We start from the raw sequence: 26,102 nt of genomic DNA on the forward strand, positions 1-26,102 counted from the left end.
CATTAAGCAACATTTAAAGTATGATATCCGAACAATGACAGCTGAATGGGAAAATACATTATATGATTATATTAGCATGTCAAAGCTTTGACAATAAATGAAGGAAGATAAAATCCAATAAACTGTTCAATGCTCTTTAATAATTATTTTTCAAACACAGCCCATACTGCTATGGGCATGCTGTATATGATCCATGTTTTGCATACACCATATATACTGTAAAAGCCTAATAAAAGTTAAATAATACAACTAACATTCGTTTCTGTAAGTCAAGTAATCAGGTCTACAAAAAAAAATGAATTTTACAGGCAAGGGTTCAAGTCTGGCTTAAGTGGAGGGTGTGTGTTTTAAACACACACACACATGTGACTGACTTCAGTTTCCAAGTCTGTGTACTCTAATCTCTGCTGGCATTACTTGGCTGACCACCTGGGATGCTATTTGGAAAATACTGCAGAATGAAAGACTACTATGTGCTTCATTACTCACTGCATTACTTCTTACAAAATAATAGTGTACTAATTAAAAAAGCACGTCTATACTATTTTCCAGCCAAAGAACACCTATGGTCACACTATGGAATAATTTTATTTTATTTTTTAAGGGCAGTTGTATTGCAGTTGGAGAAACATGACATTATCCACCCAATGGATTTAAATGTTGAAATTGACACTGTAAGCCAAGAAAAAAAAAAGTAGATAAACTAAATGTAAACTAAACGTACATTTATTGACATGTAAAACTAAGTGTAAATATATGGTCACATTTTTACTTAAAATATAATCTTTTGAAAGGTTGTTATAGCTGATCTCTGTAAACAGAATTCCCATTTATGCAAATTTAAGAAGTTCACTAATTTTGTGCAGGTTCAAGTCACTCATGGAGTGGTATTTTTATGTACATATTAAAATATATCTTTCTGTAGTTATCGTTAGCATCAGTTTACCGAAAAGGCCTCTTTGTGGTGAGATTCCCCTCCCCCTCTGTCCATTTACTAGTGTTTTGACGTTCAACTCTGACAGCAATATGGCAATGAAGAATAGAAAGTGTTCCATATCTTCAGGGATGTCTGCATATAAAAATCTCCTAGGGCAGATTATATTCTAAGAAAGTATGAGCTAAATATAATAATTCAGCAATGTTCTGCAACATATTCCATCAAGGTAAAAGTAACTTGCTTACTACCCCATCTGGGTACATGCTTCTTTAACGATCTGTGAAAGACCCAGATGTGAGTGATAAATGACATTTCATATCTATCCCACTAACTGCTTATCAGCACTGTGTAACATGGCTTGATAGTATCGCTCCAGTACTACAAAAACATTATCTGGTAGTACCAAAATTGTTTTAGGAAAAATGAAGGGCACTGGCTAAGGAGCTCAGCAAGTTGTCCTCTACCTATTCACAGCCGATCATGTTTACTGCAGTTATTAGATATGAAAAATTCGTCATTTGAAGGCAATGAGTTGGATCCTACCAACTTTTCTGATCAATCTCACTCAGTTGTCATTATATTGTTCAGTTTTTTGTCCATATGGATGTCATATCCCTGGTATAGACTTAGTTAAAAGTGATCCCTCTCCCTTCTTCTGACAGTACAAAAGTTGGTAGGATCCAACCTGTCATTTTCTTAAAGATACAGCTCAATCTGTTGATGGATGAATGCGTGGACTCTGCCCCATACATCCTGGACAAGGGATTAGGGGCCATGGCTGGATGGTTGCAGCAGAGCTGGCTGAAGTTGGATCCAATGAAGATGGGGGTTCTGTACCTCTACCTATTCACAGCCAATCATGTGGGGGTCCGGGATTGGGAATTAGGTTCCTGGCCTTCAGTGGGGCACCATTGGTGCCAACGCAGGTGGTAAGGAGGCTTGGCGTGATCAGTCTTTTAACATTTTCAGCAGATCAGACACACTGTTTCCCTATCTCACCCCACAGAACTTAGCTACAGTGACCCATGCAATGGTCCCTTCCAGGTTGGATTCAAATAACTTGTCCTTTGCAGGGCTACCCTTGAGCCTGATCTGGAAATTGTACCTAGTGCAGTATGCAGCAGCACAACTACTGACAGTGACACCCAAATGGGCTCACATCCAGCTGGTATTGCACCAATTGCACCGGTTGTCAATCGAATACTGGATCCAGTTCAGGGTTCTGGTTTTGACCTTTAAAGCCCTCACAGCCTGGGACCATCATACCTTTGGGATTGCCTGTCTCCATATGAGCCCCCAAGAGCCTTACGCTCTTCTGACCAACACCTCCTGGTGGTCCCTGGCCTGAGGGACATCCACTTAGCCTTAAGCAGGGTGAGGGCTTTTTCAGCCCTCACCCTGACCTTGTAGAACATGCTCTTACTCAAGATCAGGGCCCTGAGGGACCTATTACAGTTCCACAAGGCCTGTAAAAAGGGAGCTGTTCTGCCAGGCATCCAGCTGAGGTGGTGGACATTCAACCATTCTAGTCTCTCCTATCTACAGCCCCACCTTTCCAGTGCCTTTGCTGGTTTTTGACATTATCTGTGCACTGGAGTCTCTGGGGTATCAATTCTTGCCTGACATGAGGCATGTTGTTTTTCCTGCTATTATTCATTTTTGTTATGTACTGTTTTATTGTTGATGGTATAATAAAAGAGCACAAAAGGGACACATCAAATTGCTATTAAGTTTGGTTGCTTTCTGGAGAGAATACAGCCAATCAGGTACATCCGTTTGAACAGTGCATAATCAAAGACCAAGGTCACATCTCATTCTAAGCCCAGCATGGAAGATACAACCATCAGGGTTGGGTATACACTGCTAAGTGCAGAATAGACAACACAGACAGCTCATGCTTTTCGAAAGTGTCTTGCTGCCTCAAACCAAGAGCAGGAAAAGAGAAGCTAGCACCCACCTTAATTGTCTGCATTTTTTATTTAGTTATATTCATTTTAAAAGTTGTTGGGCTTTATCAGTTTACATGCACTTAAACGACTTTGTTGCCGAGACTTCCACTGTTTAACTGTGCTTCCTGAATAATGCTCTGGTCCTAGCTTTCCTGAAAGTAGCTGCAGATAAAAGCAGATTACTGTCGAAGCCTTGCACCATTTCTTGAGTAATTAATATTCTTTTTTCTGATTTTTGTATATTTGCATAGTACATAAAGCTGATCTCATCTTGCAATAACTTAACTGACTGAAAATCAAGCTTTGACTGACTGGCTACAAATGGATCCCTCTTTAAAGTTTTGGCCATCACTGGAAATAAAACAAAGGGCTTGAGGAATAACCTATATTCAGTGTTTCATCCAGTCTTGGATGTTTAAGTTGGTTCCAAGTCCCACAAAGGTTTTCAACGAGGATGTTCCAGCTAGGCTGTTGCATTTGGAAAGGAAATATAAATTTTGCCAAAAGGATTATTTGGTTTAAATGTAGCAAAGAAAAGACAATATATGTTTTAATGTTTTAGCACAATATCGCATATTTTATGGATGCACCCCTTTATCTAGGATCAACAATTAAAACTGATTATTTATCAGCAGCAACTGAAGTTTGAGATTAGAACGATCCGGAGTGTTTATTACAGCCCCAATTGAAAACATTTTGAAAAACAAAGCTCTGATCCTTTGACTCATTCAAGTCTTATTTCTTCAAATCATTCAGATTCTTACACACAATATGTAACTGCGGTTCCCATTTTTTTTTGGCATGCTGACCACAAATCCAAATGTACTTTGTATGGTGACCCATCCAGGGCTGGCGCAAGGCTTGTTGTCTGTTCTAGTATTCAATTTTCTATAATGCCCAAATAGATGTTTTTGAGAAACCAACGAACACTACTGCAAAGTTACTAGTCGCTGCATGACTTCCCCCTACCCCATTATTGTCATAAGGAAGGAAAGGGAAATTAGAATGTGAGAAGCTGGCAAGGAGAAAAGAAAAAGGATGCAAAGGGCAGGAGTGACCATCGGGGAGGGCTGGCCTGTGACCCAATTTCAGAGGACTGGTGACACTCTTTGGGTCCCAACTCACAGGCTGGGAAACACTAATATATAACATACTATAATCTGCACTGCTACATAACATGCTATAATCTGCTGCTCTGAATGTTCTCTCTGAAAACATATATTTCCATGATCTCCTTTATACATATAACTGCTACCATGTGAATTATTCACATCTTATTGTCTTTAAAAACAATAATGCCCTCCAGGTCTTGACTATAATATGAAGAAATATCTATTTTCCATCTGTAACACAAAAGTACTACCTTATGACCACTACTTAGATGAATCCTAAACAAATTCTTGCCAGCATTTATATTGTTCCATTTTACAAATGAGAAATGGAATATCAAAAGGAATTGCCTCTTCAACTCATGCAGTACCTATTTTGAATCCAACTACATTTCGTAACTCCAAAAACAAGCAGATAAAATTTACTAGAGAATTTTTCAGCAAATATTATGCTTCCAAATAAAATTACAGAATTATTCATGTGAAGCAAAGCCTTCTAACATCATAGTGTCTGCTGATGACACCCAGCTGTATCTATTGATGGATGGCTAGCCGGATGCTGCCCCAGATGTGTTGGTCAGGGGTTTGGAGACCACAGCTGGCTGGTTGAAGCAGAGTTGACTGAAATTAAATTCATCAAAGATAGAGGTCCTATGCCTGAGCTGTGGAGCTGTGTGCGCAAATCCAACTCCCAACTCTCGATGAAGCGTTATTAACACTAATGCCGACAGTGAGGAGTTTGGGTGTGATTTTGGTTGCCTTCCTTTCAATGGAGGTCCAAATCACAAATGTTGCCAGATCAGCATTTTACCATCTTCAGCCAGACAACTGATTCCCTATCTCTCCCTTTGTGACTTAGTCACAGTGATCCACGCAATGGTCACCTCCAGGCTGGATACTCTATGAGGGCTGCCCTTGAGACTGATCTGGAAACTTCAGCTGTTCCAAAATGCAGCAACATAGGTGCTCTTTGGGACGCCTCTAAGAGCCCACATACAACTAGTGCTCTGCCAGCTGCACTGGCTCCCAGTCAAATACCAGATCAAGTTCAAGGTCATGGTATTAACACTTTAAAGCCCTGTGTGGTTTGGGACCAACATATCTGCAGGACCATCTCTCCTTGTATGTCCCTTAAAGAGATTAACACTCAACAGATCAGCATATGCTGATGGTCCCCAGCCCAAAGGACGTCTACTTAGCCTTAACTAGAGTCAGAGCCTTTTTGGCTTTGGCTTCAGCCTGGTGGAATGCTCTCCCAAGTGAGATCAGGGCCCTGAGGGATGTGTTGCAATTCTTCAGGGATCTGTAAAATGGAGATGTTCCACCAGGCAGCAAATGTCTAACTACATCTGCCTCCCCTACCCTGCTTTGCACCATTTCATTTTGTACTACTTTGTGGCTTTTTGTCCACCTGCCCGGTATCTGGGTTCATCGTTGGGCACACATACAGATAGTATTCAGGAGCACTTATTCATTTGTACCTGACCGCCATCCTGAGTTGTATTACCTGATGTTGGTATAGGTTTTTAATACTGTATAATTACATTTAAACTGTTTTAGTGTGTATATCTGTTGCTGAGCCCCGCTGTGCAGGTGAGGGAGGGCTAGATATCCAAATTAAATTCTTAATTTTAAAAGGCAAATAAAATAAAATAGCAGTAACAGATAACATATTATCTGTGTCAATAATGGTTGGTCCTCGCCAAAGTTATAGCTATTAGGATATTATTTCCAACGTTATATTAACCAAAGTTATGAAAACTGCCTGATGATGAATCACTCTAAACTATTTTAAGGACATCTACGCAAATGATATTTATAGTTTATGCCAGCTTATCTGTGCTGCATGCCTTTCATGTTAGCACCTTTTTAGAATGTTGATAGGTGCAACCATACTAGAATTAGGTCCCTAGCCCATTTCATTTGGTACCAATGTCTCTCTCATGCTTTCCAATAGTAGCCAGTGCTAGATGCCTCAATGAAAAATGTAAGCACCATAATGCATTTACCTATACAGTGGTGTATAATGGAGAAAACATCTAATTCCCTTGCTAACTAATAAAAGAATTATATTTGACATTTATGCAGTTATGTGCTATGATTTATACTACAAATTAATGATGTTATTAAAAATACAGCATGGTTTTAAAAGACTAAACACAGTGTTTAGGATTAGAAACATTGCATTTACTAATGGTAATACAGGAACTGGATTTCTGATAGAAGGTAGAATGACGTTTAGAACTGAATAATAACAATATTGTAATCTCTGAAATCACTGCCATGATTATTAAACACAGGTTGGAACAAAGAGTGGATGTTGAGAATAGTGTGGGTATGGAACTTTCCCTTAGGAGGAAGTAAGAAGGGGAAACTGTAAGGAAAAACATTCAAAAAATAAGAAAACTTACCATTAATACAAAAATGAGCATGCAATTTATGAAGGATTAGACTGCTTAAAGCCTAAAACAATTAATTGAGTCTAAATTGCCAAATTATGCGCAGGATTGTAGCCTTAGCAATTAATTAGCTAACAGTTCCCATTATAGATTATATATAATTTAAGGAATCTGTAATTTATCTTAAATAAATAAACACAAAGAAGGTGTAGGTAAATTGCTGTCCACAAACAGCTCATTCCCTCCTTTTCCTGATCATATGAATTTAGTGCTACAACCTAATGAATGGTCAGTTGTGATGACGGTTCACACAATAGATTTTCCAAACATGTTATGTATTTGAAAACCACCTACAATAATGTGTCTTAATTCCATATAGATACAAAAAAGACACGTATATGTGTGTGTCTTAATTTTTATATATGAACCTTTCAGAACACAGAAAAGAACAAGAATCCAGTAGCACCTTTGTGGCAGTGTATGAACTTTCATTAGTTATTGCTCATTTCTTCAGAGCAGTGACTCATGAAAGCTCATACCCTGCCATAAAGTTTGTTGGTTTGTAAGGTGCTAAGAACATAAGAGAAGCCATATTGGATCAAGCCAGTGGACAATCCAGTCCAACACTCAGTGTCACGCAGTGGCCAAACCCTAGGCACCATCAGGAAGTCCACCAGCAGGGCCAGAACTCCAGAAGCCCTCCCTCAGGAGAACTCCAGAAGCCCTCCCTCAGGAGCCAAGAATACAGAGCATCACTGTCCCCAGTGTTCTATCTATACCTTGTGGCTAGGGGTATGCATTCGGTTTAGTCGAACAACCCCCCCCCCCCGAAAAACAGCTGATTTGGCTGTATTTAGGCCATATAGAGCCAAATCAGATTCTCTGGTCTGATTTGGCTGGTGAATACAGCAGCCACGAATAGCCACCAAAATTCAGCAGCCAGTTGGCTCTATTATAACTTACAGGTCATTGAAGTCAAAAGGCAAAACAGCTTATAATGAATTGCAGCTGATGGGGAGGGGTTTGAGATAGAAGCTCCAAATTTGCAGGGTTGCTGCAGGAGCCTGTCCCTCACAGAACCCCCAAGGTTCAAAAAGATTGGACCAGGAGGTCCAATTCTAGGGGCACCCAAAGAGGGCCCTTTCCCCCTATGATGGGAAAAAAGCAATTACAGTGGGAAAAGTGACTCTAGCTGCTCCTGCAGGGCTGCTTCTGGAGCCTCTCTCCCACAGAACCCCCAGCTTCCAAGAAGACTGGACCAGGGGGTTAAACTCTCAGATCACCAGCTATGATGGGTAAATGTACCTCAAGCATCAGTCAGACTCTCCTGGAGAATCTCTGCATTCAAGTCAACTGTGCTGAGGGTGCTAGCTTGCAAGGAACATAGTTGCCCAGCAGAACAAGTGCTACTGTGGCAATGGTAGCAAAATGCACAGGACTTTAGTTCAAATTAGAGAATCTCTAACATTTAAAATTCAGACGGGAGCTTTCTGTAGGGACTGCAGCACAGAGCCAGCACATTTAACACATTGGTGCCAAGCAGCAGAGATGGAGTAAAGGAGCTGCATACTGAACCATAGCCCTACAGAAGAAATACCTGTGGGGAATCCTGTAACACTAAACTGTAAGAAAGAAAATTTTGGAAACCAGGACAGGACACTTGAGTTTTAAAAGAAACTTCTGAGAATTCAAGGCCGCTTCAGGGGAACCTTAACTTACGTGGCAATAAGTTGCACAAACATCATCTCTAGTCTTCTTTTAAAAGCAAGTCGCTTGGGAACCTATCACTGCACTGTATTTATTCTAGTTCTTGGTTCTGGCATGGCATGCACCCAAAGAAAGAAGCATTCCTACCTATCATAACAAAGCTGAGAGACCAGTCACCGCAAAAATACTCAAGAACAGGGGTCCTCAACCTACGGCCCGCGGGCCAGATGCGGCCCGCTGAGGATGTTTATGCGGCCCGCCGGGTTATGGCAAAATCAGACCGGAAGTGACGTTCGACCTAAACTCGCGTTAGCAACGCATGCTTCCGGCACTGGGCTGAGGCGGCGGAGACAGAGTATGAGGCGATACCGAGGTGAGGTGAGTTCCCAGGCCGGGGTGTGTGGTGTGGGGAAGGGAGAGAGATGCAGAAGACGGAGAACTGACGGCCCGCGGCCTTGTACAGTAACGGCAGTCCGGCCCTCCAACAGTCTGAGGGACAGTGAACTGGCCCCCTATTTAAAAAGGTTGAGGACCCCTGCTCAAGAACATAGGAACCCCCAGGATTTGATATCGGCTTCCTATCTCAATGGACACAATAACTTACTCAGTTCTTAATTTTTCCCAGATTGACTTTCTTGGTTTTAAAAGTGTCACTGGTCTCAAATTTAGCTCTCAGGCATGTTATTACTAGGGGTGTGCATACTCTTGTAGCCTGGGTACACTAAAAGATAAATGGACACAAACCTAAAATCAAGATTCACAAAGCTGAGCAACCTGTTTTACTGCAACATCATTTCAGAAACAGACTGGAACAAGTGATGGTTGAATTACAATCATTACAAAACTCAGGGCAATAGAACCCCCAGGGCCCAACAGAGATATTGGATTCTCATTTCATACACATGCTAAGTCACTCAGTTCTTGCTTATACACAGAATTTTAACTTTCTTCATCTTAAAGGGGTCACTGGACTCAAACTTGGTTCTCACACATGTTTTTAACTCCTTTATTATCTGAACATCAATTTGCTGCTATTTATATGTCCTAGGAAATATGTTATTCCAATCTTGACTGTGTTTATTGCTCTGTTACATATGCTTATTGACTTTAATCAGCTCTTTCTGGCTCCTACCTGCATGTAACACTTGAGGAAATCTGATTTACTGTGTGAACTTGGGCACATTCAGTTTTTATTGCAATGTATCTGAGGAAGTGTGCTTGCACACAGAAGCTTTAAATTAAAAACTGTGTGCCTTAGAAAACCATAGGAGGCCATGGAGGGAATGGGGGCAACCTCTTCGGGTGCCTGGGAGTTCCATTGCCCTGAGTTTTATGGTGAGTGAAATGACTGTAATTCAGCAATCTCCTGTTCCAGTCTCTGTTAGTAACATGCCTGAGAACTAAGTTGGAGACCAGCAGCACTTTTAAAACCAACAGTCTGAATTCTGGGGAAAATTAAGAGTTGAGCATTGACTTCAATGGACCATAGGGTATAATGGGGGCCATACATTCAAAAATAGTTGAATATCTCCCAAATCAGATTTAGCTACAGAATCTGCTATTAGGAGATATCCCCCCCCCCCCTAGAATTTTTAAACCCCAGAAATCCTCAAATCCAAATTTTCCTTTGCACACCCCTACTTTTTTCTTTGCACACCCCCACTTGCGGCTAATAGTCACTGATGGACTTCTGCTCCATATGTTTATCCAATCCAATCTTGAAGCTGTCTATCCCTGTAGCCATCACTATTTCCTGTGGCAGAGTTTCATATATTAACTACCCTTTTGTTGAGGAAGTACTTCCTTTTATTTGTTCTAAACCTACGGCTTATTAATTTCATTGAGTGCCTACAAGTTCCTATATTGAGAGAAAGGGAGAAAAGTACTTCTTTCTCTACCTTCTCTCTCATGCATAATTTGTAAACCTCTATCATGTCACCAGGGGTCATTTTGAAGAAAAAGAGGTGGTAAAGCTCATCCAGGGATTGTTATGCAGCTGCACCTACTATTCAATGGACAAGGTGGGGAGGAGGAGGGGGAACCATCAGAAAGGTTCAGGAGCTGTGCCCCTGTGAGCTCCTGCTGAATTCAAGGCCTGCATGTCACCCTTCAATCATCATTTCTCCAAGCTAAAGAGTCTTAACCTCTTTAACGTTTCTTCATAAAGCTGTCTCATCCCCTTAATTATTTCAGTTTCCCTTTTCTGCACTTTTTTCCAATTCCATAATCTCTTTTATTGAGGTGCAGTGACCAGAACTGTACACAATATTTCAGACAACACTGTACCATAGGGGCATTATGATGCTGGTTGATTTGTTTTCAGTCCCCTTCCTAATAATCCTCAGCATAGCATTTGCCCTTTTGTTTTTTTAAATCACAGTTGCACACTGAGTGAACATCTTCAATAAGTTATGACTCCAAGATCTCTTTCCTGGTCAGTTACCACCCGTTCAGACCCCATCTATACATTCCCAACTGTGCCCCTATTTGTAAATACTTATTTTCTGCAGATAGGGGGACATGGCGGGTAAAGAGATTTTTCTGCACACTTGGGTGACCCCCTAGTTTTACAGAGAAACCTGAAAACTTAAAAACACGCTCTTTTAATCTCCTCCCCCCCCCCCCCCAAAAAAACTCTCTCTCTCTCTCTCTCTCTCTTTCTCTCTCCCCTACACAGAGAACTCCCTCAAACTGCTGTTTTGGGCCCAGAGCAGCTGCCAATGTTCACCACCGCTGCAGCTTGGCCCCAGTTGGTTCCAGAGGAGCAGCAGCAGCCTGGCCCTCCGTGTAGGTGTGTTAGAGAGAGAGAGAGAAAAGGGAGCCATGGCTTTGAAGCTCTGAGGGAAGCAGCAATTGAGGGAGTTCTGTGTGTGTGTGTGTGTGTGAGAGAGAGAGAGAGAGAAAGAGAGAGAGCGCCTTGGCTTTGAAACCCTGGCAGGAAGCAGGCCTCTCTTTTGCCCATGGGAATCCCATCTGAGTATAAAGCATTCAGTACCTTGAAAGGTATGCTTCCTCTGCTCCCCTCCCCCATAAGAGTCTCACTCCTCTAACTTTCCTTCACTCTTCACTTTCTTCTTCTTTCATGGGTCTGCTTACATGCTTACATGCATAGAATATAAATGCAAGGCTATGATATTTGGCGGGGGGGGGGGGGAGAAAAAGAGGGAGGAGGAAGAGGAAGCAATTACAAGTTAAAATGAGCCACAACACACTATGCAACATTTTTTGTGGGTTCTCTCTTGTCAATGCATATATATAGATAGGATTTTTTGTGCATTGTACAATGTGCATTACTTTGCACTTGTCCACATTGAACCTCACTTGCCACATTGATGGCAACTCGCCTAACCTCAGCAGATCCCTCTGCAGCACCTCACAGTCCTCCCTGCTTCTCACTGCACTGAACTACTTAGTGTCATCTGCAAACTCAGCCACTTCACTGCTTAGTTGCAACTCCAAATCATTAATGAACAGAGTAAAAAGCACCAGATCTAATACCAAGCCCTGAGGTACTCCACTGCTTACCACCTTCCACTCTGAAAACTGCCCATTTATACTCACTCTTTGTTTCCTCTTAATTAAACCAGTTTTTCATTCACCAGAGGACTTGTCCTCTGATCCCATGACTGATGAGTTTACTTAAAAGCCTTCAACGAGGAATTTTTTCAAATACTTTCTGGAAGTCTAGGTAAACAATATTTACTGGGTCACCCTTGTCCAGATGCTTGTTTATCACCTCAAAGAACTCTGAAAGGTGAAACAAGATCTTCCTCTTACAGAACCCATACTGATACTTCCTCAATAGCTTTTGCTAATCAATGTGCCTACTAATTCTATCTTTAAGAATGGATTCCACCAACTTACACAGCATTGACATTTTAGTGACCTGCCTGTAATTTCCCAGATCTCCTCTGGAACTTTTTCTAAAGATGGTTGATACATTAGCTACCTTCCAGTCCTCAGGAATGGAGGCAGATTTTAGTAATAAATTACATGTTTTTGTCAGGAAATCCACAAGTTCACATGTAAATTCTTTCAGAACCCTTGGATGTATGCCATCTGGGCCTGGTGATTACCAGTTTTTAATTTGTCCATCAGTCATAGGACCTCTTCTTTCATTACCTTAATCTGACTCAGGTCTTTTGACACCCCTCCTGTAATTGGCAGTTCTGGAGTGGGCAACTACTGCCCATCTTCCACAGTGAAGGCAGAAGCAAAAAAAAAATGGATTCTCTACCATTCCCCTACCATGCTTTAGTAATCCTTTCACCTCTTGGTCATCAATGGCCCTACTGCCTCCCTGACTGATTTTCTGCATCTGACGTGTTCTAAGAAAATTTTATTGTTGGTCTTTAGGCTTTTTTCAATATGTTCCTCATAGTCCCTTTTTGCCTGTCTGCTCACAGACTAGTGTTTTATTTACATAGTGCTTTATTTTATTTGTCTGTGCTCCCTTTTATTTACCTCACTTAACTAGCCTTCTTAACATTTAATGCTTCCATTCCCTACTGCTTCTGGACTCTTGGTGTTTTCTACTGCTACAGACCAACACACCTACCCATCTTGATATTTCAGAACACAGTATTATAAAAGCAACTCGGTAGCAACCTGTAGGCTACCACTAGTAGATCTTCTCTATCCTAATATACACACTGATGGCCACAGTGGTGAATCTAAGAAATCTAGGATTCTTACTCAGCTAGGAAGCTTAAATGAGTTATTGCCGATTGGTCACTGCCAATTTTGGGGCAAATAAGGAGAACAATGGTCACAGCAAATCTTCAAAATTCTCTTCTAAGGTAAATTCAATATTGAAGTATCAAAAGGCAAAGCAAGAACATTGCTTGGGGTTAATTTCTGAATCTCACAGAAACAAGAAATATAGGCACTACCAACAAATAACCACATATTATCTGAAATACTTGGAGAGGGGAAACTGCCAGAATTTCTTTGTGTGTGGCATAGGAATGGGTATAAATAGCATAGACCTTCAATCCTTCAGTCACTTCCATTCATTAACAGGAATAAAAATAATATTTAATTTGTAGAGATATTCTTTTTGAATCCTGGCCAATGTATATAACTGAGTTCCTCAAAATATTTATTGTATTGCACATTAACTTTACAAAAACTTAGCCATGTTTTACTTACATGAAAGAGTGGCCAAGAGCGGCTAAAATAAGAAATTCTCACATTCCACAGTAGGTAGAAATCTTCAGTAGCTCTGCTATAGCATTTCTGATCTTAGGTAGCTTTAAAAGATGCCATTGTAAAAGATACCATCAGAATGGGTAAGGAATTAAATATTAATAAGAAACATAGCATTTTTCTCCCTTACTAGTATGAAATGGGTCTATATCATAGTTAAGAAGCTAGCTGCTTCTTTTTGTGTTTGCAGTCTATGGAGTTAATTGTGGATAGGCACTAAGATCATGATATGAGAAGACAATGAGAATTTCTGGGGCTCTGGCTATTATTTTTGAGAATTCTTGGAGAACAGGAGCGGTGCCAGAAGATTGGAGGCGGGCGAATGTTGTCCCCATCTTCAAGAAGGGGAAAAAAGACGATCTGGGTAACTACCGACCCATCAACTTGATGCCTATACCTGGAAAAGTTTTAGAACAAATCATCAAACAGTCGGTCCTGGAACATTTAGAAAGAATGGATGTGATTACTAAGAGCCAGCATGGTTTTCTCAAGAACAAGTCATGTCAGACTAAACTGATCTCTTTTTTTGAGAAAGTGACTATCTTGCTGGATCAAGGGAATGCTGTAGACATTGTTTATCTTGATTTTAGTAAGGCTTTTGATAAGGTTCCACATACTATCCTTGTTGACAAGTTGGTAAAATGTGGTTTGGATCCTGTAACCATTAGATGGATCTGTAACTGGTTGACAGATCGCACCCAAAGAGTGCTTGTGAATGGTTCCTCATCCTCTTGGAGAGGAGTGACAAATGGAGTGCCTCAAGGATCTGTCCTGGGACCTGTTTTGTTCAACATCTTTATCAATGATTTGGATGAAGGAATAGAGGGAAGGCTTATTAAATTTGCAGAAGATACTAAATTGGTAGGGGTTACAAACACAGAAGAAGACAGAAACAGGATACAGGGTGACCATGACAGGCTGAAAAACGGCTAAAATCAATAAAATGAATTTTAACGGGGATAAATGTAAAGTTCTGCATTTAGGTAGGAAAAATCCAATGCATGGTTATAGGATGGGGGAGACTTATCTTAGCAGCAGTATGTGCAAAAAGGATCTAAGGGTCTTAGTGGATCATATGCTGAACATGAGTCAACAGTGTGATGCGATGGCTAAAAAAGGCAAATGCAATTTTGGGCTGTATCAACAGAAGTATAGTGTCCCGTTCTCGTGAAGTGATGGTATTGCTTTACTCTGCTCTGGTCTCACCTGGAGTATTGTGTTCAGTTTTGGGCACCACATTTTAAGGATATAGACAAGCTGGAACAAATCCAGAGGAGGGAGACGAAGATGGTGAGGGGTCTGGAGACCAAGTCCTATGAGGAAAGGTTGAAGGATCTGGGGATGTTTAGCCTGGGGAGGAGACGGCTGAGAGGTGATATGATCACCATCTTCAAGTACTTGAAGGGCAGTCATATAGAGGATGGTGTGGAATTATTTTCTGTGGCCCTGAAGGTAGGACCAGCACCAATGGGTTGAAATTAAATCAAAAGAGTTTCCGGCTCAACATTAGGAAGAACTTCCTGACCATTAGAGCGATTCCTCAGTGGAACAAGCTTCCTTGGGAGATGGTGGCCTCTCCTTCCTTGAAGGTTTTTAAACAGAGGCTAGATGGCCATCTGACAGCAATGAAGATCCTGTGAATTTAGGGGGGAGGTGTTTGTGAGTTTCCTGCATTGTGCAGGGGGTTAAACTAGATGACCCTAGAGATCCCTTCCAACTCTATGAGTCTATGAATTATTCCCAGGCTTACAATCCTGACATGTTGGGATTCTGTTTTCAATTACCTTTATAAAGATTTGCCTCAGCATTCCAAAGAACAGATTGGTTGTAAACTGGTTCATGATTCCACGTGGGGCAAAGGTGGAGAGGAGGAAGGTACCCTCCTGGTTCTGTACCAGCAAGATTCATTCCTGCTTGACACATCTATAGTTCTAAAGTACACATTCAGTAACACCTTTTCAGCATGTATAAATTTTTGTGGAAAGCAACTGCCTCTCTTGGATCCCAAAGTTGGATCTGATCTGTCGCTCTCATTCACTAGTTTAGCAATAATTTACAAAGTACTTATCTAATTCTTGTCAGTCAGCCTTGAGCTCTTTAACAGCATGCACATCTTAGCCTTATTACTACACTGTCACATGGAGGAGAATAATACATTTCACAATAAGGCACACTTGATTCTGCCTCTGGATCCCTGAATACTTAATTTCTACAGGTCTCCTAGAATCTCGTGTACTTTGTTTTATCATCTACTTGTTAGTCACTTGCTGCTTCTGCTGTTTGTCTATTACACTTGAAGTTAGATCCTACTCAACACAAGGGACTAACACTCCTCCCTTTTCCTAGCCCTAAACTTAATTTATTTAATTTTTCCTAACTCCATTAAAACACACACACATCAAATCCACCCTTTATTTGGTATAATCCAACAACTTTCAAAGCAGCACTTTCAGATACCATTGTTACAATCAAGAGAGTTAAGCATGTGCTTAAAATCACTGCTATTAAAATTCACAGGATTTTAAAGAATATTTAACTGACTGGATTGTGTCCAGGAAACTATAACGATGTACTAGAAAGATGATAAAAGTATGTCATCCCCCCAAAAAAAGTACCAGTTCAATTTCCAGAAGTACAGAAACTTTCATTGATTATTTTAAGAAATAATCCTTATTATGCAGGAAGTCCCTCCCTTCTAAACAAGATTAATCCATCAAGGTTACAACCACTAGCATTTTAGACACTGCCAGCAGCATGTTTCAACAGAGCAATGAGATGCCTTAGCAAAAACTACAGGAATTAGGCAAAATTAATTTCAAAACAGATCTGCTATAAAGCTACTTTAAAAACAACAGCAACAAGAAATGCCATCATTACTTCCATACAATAAAAATGAAACAACCACAAAATTATGTTTAGGCTATTTACCAGGCTTCTATAACAGACTACTTAAAGCTTCATATTCATACCTGGGAAGCATCTTTGTCCCTTGAACAAGCTCCACTTTTCGGAATCTCTGTGAACTCCTGCTAGGAGGACCGGCTGCCAACCCAGGTTAATAATAGCAATGAACCACATTCATCCAGAACCACAAGACTGTCAGGTGACAGATTGAGAAGTCTGAATTTAACTGAAACAAAAGGCGTTCCATGCTGTAGCACAAAAAGAAAGAGAGAGGAGGGACGCTTTGCCTCTGAGGAAGAATTACCCTTCTAAAAAAAAAAAAAAATCAAGAAAAAAAAGCGGGTCTCTGAAGCAGAATACAGTCTCTTCCACAAGGATCCATGGCTAGATGCTGCCCCATACTTTCATAACAGAAAGCCTGCCTTTCCATTCTGTTGCTCAGTTCAGATTTTTTTACTACAGCAAACATTCTCTCCCCCCCCCCCCCTTCCTTTGTCTCCTGGAGTGTATTACTGCAGAGGACAGACGATCAATCTAATTCATCAGCAAGCTAAGTGCCCCTTTGGCAGCCAATGTAGCCTGTACATGCCAGTTTAATCTAGCCTCCTCCTTCAGCGAAACCGATACAGGCTGAGCCTCATGACCATGGTCCCCTGGCAGCTGTGGCTGCAATCCCGCACTTCCATAGTCCACGTTTGTCGGGAATTTTCAGATTGATCAAAGGGGGGAAGACAACAAAGCAGCCTCCTCTCCAGCGACCTCCCTTCTTCCCCTCCTCTCATTTTCTACATTCTTGGAAGCTGAAGAATGTCTGTGTTCAACCCTTGCTGACAAGCTCAGCCAGAGGAGTGGAAAAGCAAGCCCTAATAGCTATCATGTGACCCAGAGCTGTCAGTATATGCCACCTGGATCTGCAATGAGCTTGCCAGCCAATCCCAGCTCTCCGCCTCACATGCATGCATGCAGATTTCACCATGAAAATAAGGCCATTAGCTGTTTAACTGTGCCGGAGTCTTGTTTGGGTGCCTGATTTATTACACCGTGCAAAGAAGGGAAATAATGGTTGTGATTAGGCCAATTTAATGAGACAGCTCCAGACTGCACAAACTCCAGTAAGTTTGAATTGAAGAAAAATGGGCTAGTTTAGCATTTTCCCCACCCCACCCCTTGAAATCTTCACCCTCCAGCCCTCCCTAGCCCAGATCTTCTGTACGAACAAAGGAGCCACTGTAAGCTCTGGAAAGGCTCATTAATATTACAAGTGAAATCCCAGAAACTGCAAAGACTACTAGATGGCAAATACAGTTTATGACCCCTGTCTAACTCCTGTAAACATGATTGCATAACTGCTCTTGGGGCAATACATCAATTTGGAGGGAGGACTGATAGAGGAATCTGGTTATAAAAGCCATCTTGTAGGGTGTAATTTAAAATCTTGGAGAAAAGTATAAACAACTGAAAAATCTCCAGTGCAGTCTCCTAGATGTTCCATCTTTTCTCCAACCCCTCATGTTGTTCTAGCATGAGTGTAATCTTTACTATAATTACAAAATATAAAAGTGGAATCCCACAAGACTTGTGGGGGGCATCTCATTTCATCCTCCCCCACTATTTTCCTCACTCCCTTTCCTGAAAATCCCCATAGCCTTTACCCTTTTCCTGGCTCCTTCTCTTCTTCTAAAGTTGTTAACTTCCAGGTGAGCTCCTGGAATCACAAAAGATCTCCCACTTAAAGAGGTTAGTTCCCCTTCTGACTGGGAAATTTCTGGAGATTTGGGGGGAGAGCCTTGAGATAATGAAGTTTGGGAGTGAAGCAACCTAAGTGGGGATATACTGCCAGAGAGTCCGGCCTTCAAACATTTTCTCCAGGGGAACTGATCTCTTTATCATTTGGAGACAAGATGAAATCTTGAGCAATCTCTAGCATCCACCTGGAGGTTGGCAACCCTAATTTTCCTGGACGAAATGGCTGCTTCACAGGACGGAGTCTATGGCATTACTCTCTTCTGAGGTCCCTTCCCTCCTCAAATCTCACATTCCCTTGCCCCCATCCCTGCTTTTCCAGGGATGTCCTAAATTGGAGTTGCAACCCTACCTCCTTCCCACCCAACCTACTTTTATCTACCCCTTTGTCTTAAGCTGTCTCTCTCCCCACCCAGAGCAGCCTAGACCTAGGAAAACTGTGGCCCAGTTCTGTGGTATCACGGTTCTCTGCCCCATTCTCTCCTTCTCAGCCATGGACCAATCTACATTTTATCTGCCTCCCATCTTCAGCTACATTTATTATTTATTTACTTCATTTATACCCTGCCTTCCTCCAAAGCATCTGTCATTATTCTTCTCTCCTTTTTATTCACAGAACAATTCCGTGAGCAGGGCTGCACTATGCACTTTTGCCTTCATGGGCCCCTCCCACCATACTAATATCAATATTTAAAGGGTTTTAAAATATAATTTTAAATACTTCAACTTTTTCAGTTTTAGGCAAAATTCAATAAATCTCTGTGGATCCTAAACATTTCATTTTTTTCTGATGTGAGGGGAAAAATTAGAACATTTTCTTTGACCCTAAAAGTTCATTGTTTTCCTTCAGTTTTTTACAAGTAAAAACATTTCTGTGGGTCCCTAAAAGTACCCCAGGCACTGTTCCTACTGGATAAGTTAGCTTTGCCTGTGAGGTAGCTTAGTGTCAAAGTATTTGACTGGTCCAGTGAGCTTCTGCAGCAAGATGGGGATTTGAACCTGGTCCCCCAGGCTCTACTCTGAAGCTCTAACAGCTGTACCACAATGACTTTCATAGGATGGCTGCTGTTGGAACACTAGCAAGCAGCCACATCTAGTTGAGTCACGCAAGTCGCATGGTATCAAGTCACCCAGAGATTGCTGCCATGGTTAGGTTGGCCAGCCTCCATTCAGGATGTGGAGATCGCACATAATTACAATTGAACTCCAGACAACAGAGATCTGACCCTCCGGAGAAAACAACTGCTTTGGAAGGTAGACACTATGGCATTATATCCAGCTGAAGCCTCTCCCATCCCCAAACCCTGCCCTCCTAGGAAGCCACCACAAAATTTCCAGGGATTTCCCAACATGGAGCACGTAACCCTAGCAGGCCTGGCCCTAATGAGTCCCCCTTCAAAGGTCAAAACAGGTCTGGAAAGGGTCCTGCCACCTCCCATGCCTCATTTATTGGATTTCTAGTCTGTCCTCCCTTGAACAGCAGGGCTCAGGGTGGGTTACAGCAATGGTTATAAACAATTATTATGCAATTTAAATCATTTTTTTTAAATGCAAGAGAATTAAACATATTACAACAAGGTGATGATCAACACAATTAATTAATGTCTGAATTAACTATCTGTACAGGTGCTCAATAAGATCCAAAACCTTTTACTCCACTGAAACACTGTCTGGAATGCTGTTGTTGCCTAGCAACAACCACTGAGGGAATCCCTTGCTTAAAGCTACAGGCACTCCTTTTATCATTTTCAGATATCGTTTAGATTTCACATGTTTCCGCAAACCTCAGGCCCTTTTCAAGTTTGTAAAAGGATCTGTCTTGCCCATTCACAGCCCCAGTCACCAAATTTAAGTATGCAGAGACTTACCAAATTTACTATTTGAATACAAGATAGATAAAATGGCATCGGGGGTGATGGTAATACACAGAATTCAAGTTGATTAGGGTGATTTTCAGAAAAATCTCTGCTATGTTTTAAAAGGTTTAGCGTTTTGCTTGGAGAAGGAAAGTTAATCATTTGTTTCAGCAATGTCTTTTCATAATACAATATGTTCAAATTTGTATTTGTATTTAGCCATAGGCTATTACTGTTAGTTTTGTCAAGTCTATCATAATACAACAATATCAAAATTTACACCTCAAAAAAAGAGCATATGAAGCACTGTAAACAGGATTACAAGTCTCCTGGTGGTGGCCTGAGATCTCCCAGTATTACGGCTGATCTCCAGGTTACAGAGATCAGCTCCCCTGGAGAAAATGGCTGCTTTGAAACAGGGACTCTATAGCATTACATACTACTAAGGTCCCTCCCCTCCCCAAACTCCACCATCCCCAGGGTTTAACACCCAAATCTTCTGGATTTTCCCCACACAGAGCAGGCAACACTGTAAGTCTTTCAACTTTTGGACATACATTTATCCTTTATTTTCTGGGGAGAGGTCAATGACAAATGGTGACTTGTTCCCAATAAATCTGGTTTGCAAACTAGCAACAATTTCTGTGAAAATGTATCCTTAATTTCACAGTCTATGAAACAGTCTCCCAGGGATCTCACAAACTACTATAGCCTCAACAGTAATTTTCCATCCAAGAACTCTGTGTTTGTGGATTGTGCCATTTCACAGAACACTAAAGTCTTATGATTCCCCCCAGAGGATTTCCTAATCCATTAGTTGAATTCCATTCAAGAACACCAAATGTGTGCAAATAGCTACTATGTTCAAGATCCAAACAACTATGTAGTTAGCTTCACAAACACCTTTTGGAATTGGGTTTTTCAAACAGAGAGTCCCCCCCCCCCCAATCCTGGAAGGTAAATCACTATAAAAACTGAAGGAATTTTCTTAATCAGTTACGGAGATGGCGAGGGTATGCTTATCTGCATTTGACAGAGGAAAAAAACCACACAGGTAAAACCCATAGGATGCAAGGTAGAATTCTAAAACAATATTCTTGATCCTTATTGTTGTCTTATCCTGTGTGCCTTGCATGGTATGCATGAAATATTTTTCATGCACGCAAAAAAAAAATCAGTACAACTGGAACCTGTTGCGCTCACTGTCTTCTGATAAGTGCACAAATTTAAACCAGTTTAACAATGCTGAATTGACTGAACGATCACTTCTGTGTTTGATTAATTTCTGTTCAGATAATAAATGCAATTCTTCATATCAGAACAAATATTTGTAGGAATAAGCTCAAAAGTCTGCTTCAAATTTTAGTGTATGAGTTCTTAGTGTGATCACAACAGGGGTAGCCCCAGCAGATTTGGTTGCTAATTTATCTCCGTACTAGCAGTAAAAACCCATTGCAGGAAGAAATACAAGGGGCCCTACAAAAATATTGGGGAGGGGGGTGATGAATATGTAGGTAGCAGGAAGGAAGGAAGATAAAATGAAAAAAAGAGAGAGACAAAGAAAAAAATGAGAGAAAGAACAGTAGGAAAAAGATGGGGAGAAGGGAGTGAGAAAAAGAAAAATGAAAGGAAGGTAGACAGAATGAAATAAAAAGACAGAAAGACAGAGATACAGAGAAAGAACAGAAGGGAGAGATAAAAGGGGGGAGAAAGGATTGAGAGAAAGAAAAATGAGAAGAGGGAAGATAGAATGAAAGAAGAGAGAATGAAAGAAAAGACAGAGAGACAGAGAAAGAATGAGAGGAAGAGAAGAAAGGAGAGTTATGGAAAAGTTGGGGAGAAAGAAGTGAAAGAAAGGAAAATGAAAGGAAGAAAGGGAGACAGAAAAATGACAGGGAGACAGGCAGGCAGACACCCATTAGAAGCCTCCCTTTTACCCCATCCCACTTGCAGGCAGGAGGAGCAAAAGTGAGCCTTACAAGCAAGCAGCTGAAAGGTGGACCCACTCCGCAGGTGGCTGTAAGATGCAGGGAGCCATTGCAAGCCTCCGTTTTGCTCCCTCCTGACTGCAGGCAGCAAGAAAGTGAAAGGGAGTCCATTCCATCTCATAGGCTCACAAGACAGAATGGACTCCATTCTATGCTATCAGCCTATAGGAAAGAATGGACTGCATTATATCCTATGAGTCCATAGGACAGAATGGAGTCCATTCCGTCCTATGGACCCATAGGATACAATGGAGTTTATTCTGTACAATGGGCTCATAGTATAGAATGGACTCCAATCTGTTCAATGGGCCCATAGGACAGAATGGAGCCCATTCTGTCCTATGGGCTGATATGATAGAATGGACTCCAATCTGTCCTATGGGTCCATAGGACAGAATGGAGTCCATTCTATCATATGAGTCCACTGTAGCCTAATTTGAACAGAAAGAGCGAAGAGTATTTGCAGGTGGAAAGGGAGCTTGATACATTGTATAGTGTCAGTCTGTTTATCTGCTCCTGTTGAATTGGCCCTTCCCTACTGTGAATGAACATGCCTTTTGTGTCAGTTGAAGAGAAGTAACCACTACTGCTTGTCTCATGAACATGTCTCTCACAGTTTACTGTTTGCTTCATAGCAGTGTTGTTTGTCGGGAAGGGTGAGATAGACTGTCCTGGACCTCCTACAACAGGCCCTGAGGAGAGGCAGTAGTGATCAGTAAGCCCCCAGGAGAACCTGTCAGGAGAGAACTGTCTCCCTCAGAGGTCAGTGGCTGTCTGGTGGGGTTCTTGCCTGACAGGGCCTGCGGAGAGCAGAATCAGTCAATGGCACGCCAGAGACAGAGTGCGAGCCAATCCTGCACAGCCCACATTCAACCAATAAAAATCCTCAGATTTGGCACCACGGTATGGCTTTTATTAATAAAGGATGATCACGACCTTACCAGAATTGGGAGAGGTTTGGTGCATTGCAATTATTTTTTAAATTTTGGCTGGACTGTGACCAGCACTTAGTAGATGCAGCATAGCATGGACTGTGAACATCCTACCTGCCAAAATGAAATGCTGTTTGATGGTAAGTGTATTACTTGTGCTCAAAAAGATCAATGATGTCAAAAGTGACCTTTTCTATTGAGCAATGTAATGGTGAGAAGTTAGTGAGCCCAACGTATGTAAATATTTATTTACAGGAGTAAGTTTCCATATTACCTCATTCAAAACTACTAGCACATAAAAGAGCTTTTAAAACCAAGACACAACTGCTGTCTAGTAAGTGATCAGGAAAATATGTGACTGGATTTCCACTAAAGCCCCAGGAAATGAAAACCAGCCTCATAAATGTAAACAGAGTAGAATGTAAACAGTAGAAAGCCAGCAGGTATCATTAATCAATGGGCTCTACAGTACTTGACATAAGATAAGATAAGATAAATTTATTCTTATATCCCGCCCTCCCCCGCCAAAGGCGGGCTCAGGGCGGCTCACAGACATGGAAGACCATGATATAAATAAAATACAACATAAAACAAACAATTTTAAAATACTATTCAGTTGCGATGCAATTACATAGTTAATTAAATAGATAAAACAGGTGCTATAAAGTGCTATTGATCACAATCATGCACAAGATGGCTGGATGGCTACGGATCCATTTAGCCAGGTTCTGTCCCAAAAGCAAGCTGAAACAGAGAGGTTTTGCAAGCCCTGCGGAACTGGCTCAGGTCCCGCAGGGCTCGCACCGTCTCTGGAAGTTGATTCCACCATCGAGGGGCCATTGCTGAAAAGGCTTGCTCTCTGGTTATCTTCAGTCTAGCCTCTCTTGGCCCAGGGATTTTTAAAAGGTTTTGAGAGCTAGATCTCAGTGCTCTCTGGGGGACATATGAGTTCTGAGAACTCCAGGGTTCAGTACCTCAATCTGCTACCTCAACAAGTTTGTCCTGTTACACAGACATCACTTCTCTCTCTCTCTCTTTAAACTTCTGTTTAATTTACTAGCTTCTTCCTTTTTTACCTCTGTTGAGTTTAATTTTTACTTTAAAATATAACCTGATATAATATGAACAGGCCATTTTAAATTTTAACTGCTAACCCACCTTTCTAGAAATTAGTTAATTTCCTCACATCTTCTTGGCCAGCTAGCTCAGTTACCTAGAATGTTATGTCGATACTGTTAAGACCATGAGTTTGAGTGTCACATTCAGGTTAAACAGAGTATATTTCATGAAACTACATAGGGCTAAAAAGGTCATGAACTTTCTTCAAAGTAAAGCAACCATTTAAGCTTGCAGCATAATAGATGTTTTCAACAACCTACAAACAAACCTGATGTGTTACATTATTGTGATCTGGTTAGGCAAACCGTCAAACAGTTGAATGCACCAATAAACGTTACTAACTCTTGCAAAGTTATTAAACATATAACTTTTTAACACGAATATGGATCCTTACACTTAAGATTCCCACTGGAAGTGTGTGGAAACACAGGTTTACAGCAAAATGCCATACAACAGTCTCACAATCCTCAAAAAAATCAACATTGTGTTGGAAGTGAGAAGTTATTTTAAGAAAGGTTTCCCCCCGCAATCCATACTGCACCCAAATGATCTCTGATGGTTGTGACGGAAGCTTCAAAAGATGTCAGTTTAATGCCAAAACAAGTTAAAGATAGCTAAAGTCAAAATAAACAAGGCAAGTAAGAAGCATTCAATGCATAGTTAAACTACACTGGTAAACCAATGTTTGTTTTGTATCCCATTCCCAATTGCAATCTATTATAAACAGACACCAAACAAGCCTACATAATACCAACTGGTACTGCAAAACAACAGGGCATTTTTCCTCAGCCAAACAGTCATTTTATTGTGCATCCACCAACTACTCAGGGAGCTGAACGCTCTTTCCCCCAGAACTATTAATAGGGAAGTGTGAATGGTGTCGTATTGTGTCCATTTAATGGAAAGGTCTTGGAAAGAAAGAAAGAAGGGTATTCTACTGAGGCTATCTGTTTATCTAGAGGCTATCTGTTTATCTAGAAATCATGGGGGATACCTTGTGCCTGTTAAGGTCACATTTTGGTAAGTTGTGGCACATTTGCAAAAAAAAAAACCTACTCTCTTTCTATGCATATTAGATTTACATGTGGTTCAGGTGGCTTTTTTTCAAGTGTCTATCTAAGCACCACACCTTGAGCTTCTGTTTTCATTATTCTGTACCTGAAATCTGATATACAAGACCACCGCCAGGTAACAGAATTCCTCTGCTAACTGCAATCCTATGCACACACTCACTTTTGACTGTAAATCCTGTTCTGTTCATTAGAACTTACATCTGTGCAAAACTTTCACAGCATTGGGCTGCTGTAACAGCTGCTGCCTTCAGAACAGTTGTGGCAAAGTGTAACTCACAATGGACTTGATATGATACAGCGGATAAAGTCCTATAAATCTTTTTTGTTTTTGCATTCTTCCAGACAGTATCATGGTATTTTTTTTAAAAAATAAAGAGATATTCAAATATCTCTTGCACATTTGCATAAACTACTTTTCATACAAAATGACTCACATGAGAACAGAGAGGATCGCCACTGCCTGTAAGCAGTCAAAACCAATGACACATCTGTGCCACTACTGTCTAAACTAAAATGCACTCAGCTGTTCAGGATGCTGGGAAGAGGCTTTCCAAAATCCAGGTGCAGTAAAAGAACAGAGGTGAGTTCATTCATAACAGTGCAAGCCTAGACTGGCAATGTGCAAGATACAATAAATGCAGAATGTAGTGAATAGAATGCCAAATTTGGCTGTCAGTCTTGTCACTTCCCCACACTTCACAAGAGCTATATTTAACATTTCTTAGTTGTGCCACATTAAAATCTATCCAGTCCCTTTAACAAAAAATCACATTTTTGAACCAATCAAACACCCCCTGACCCTCAGTGTACTGACATGGACTTGCCCCTCCCCAAACCCAAAGCAAAAGCAGTGTCTTATATTTCCCAACACCTTGAACATTTTGAGATGCTCAGAGTGCTTCCAAAGTTCAGCACAAGTTCGAACAATTCCCTAGCCCCCTCAGCTACAAACTTGTAAGAAGAGGGAGGCATATTCTTCAGAGGCGGAAGTGATGCTTCTTTATAGTTAGTGTGGAAAGCGCATTGGTGGACTACCATTTTAAAGCAATACTGCGACACTCCTTCCAAATCAGCTCCATAGCTCTCTCTGTGTTACATTTCTCTTCAACCAAGCTACTCCAGCTGGAGTTGCCACAGTCTGTTCCTACAGACATGCACAAATAATATTTCCTACCATT

General features: G+C 41.1%; 1 protein-coding gene across 4 annotated transcripts in view; it reads right to left on the reverse strand.

Moving 5' to 3' along the window:
• Positions 1 to 26,102, reverse strand: part of FNIP1 (folliculin interacting protein 1) — a 133,893-nt gene that overhangs the window by 75,341 nt on the left and 32,450 nt on the right. Inside the window, exon 1 of one of the 4 annotated variants that reach the window (XM_060240492.1) lies at positions 16,279 to 16,478. The exons of the other annotated variants lie outside the window; for them this stretch is intronic. Coding sequence (XP_060096475.1) covers positions 16,279 to 16,289 — 11 coding nt within the window. The 5' untranslated portion in view covers positions 16,290 to 16,478. Of the gene's footprint in view, positions 1 to 16,278; positions 16,479 to 26,102 lie in introns of those variants that run through there. 4 annotated transcript variants of the gene reach the window in all.

Source organism: Heteronotia binoei, chromosome 5, assembly GCF_032191835.1.
Source record: "Heteronotia binoei isolate CCM8104 ecotype False Entrance Well chromosome 5, APGP_CSIRO_Hbin_v1, whole genome shotgun sequence".
NCBI lineage: Eukaryota > Metazoa > Chordata > Lepidosauria > Squamata > Gekkonidae > Heteronotia > Heteronotia binoei.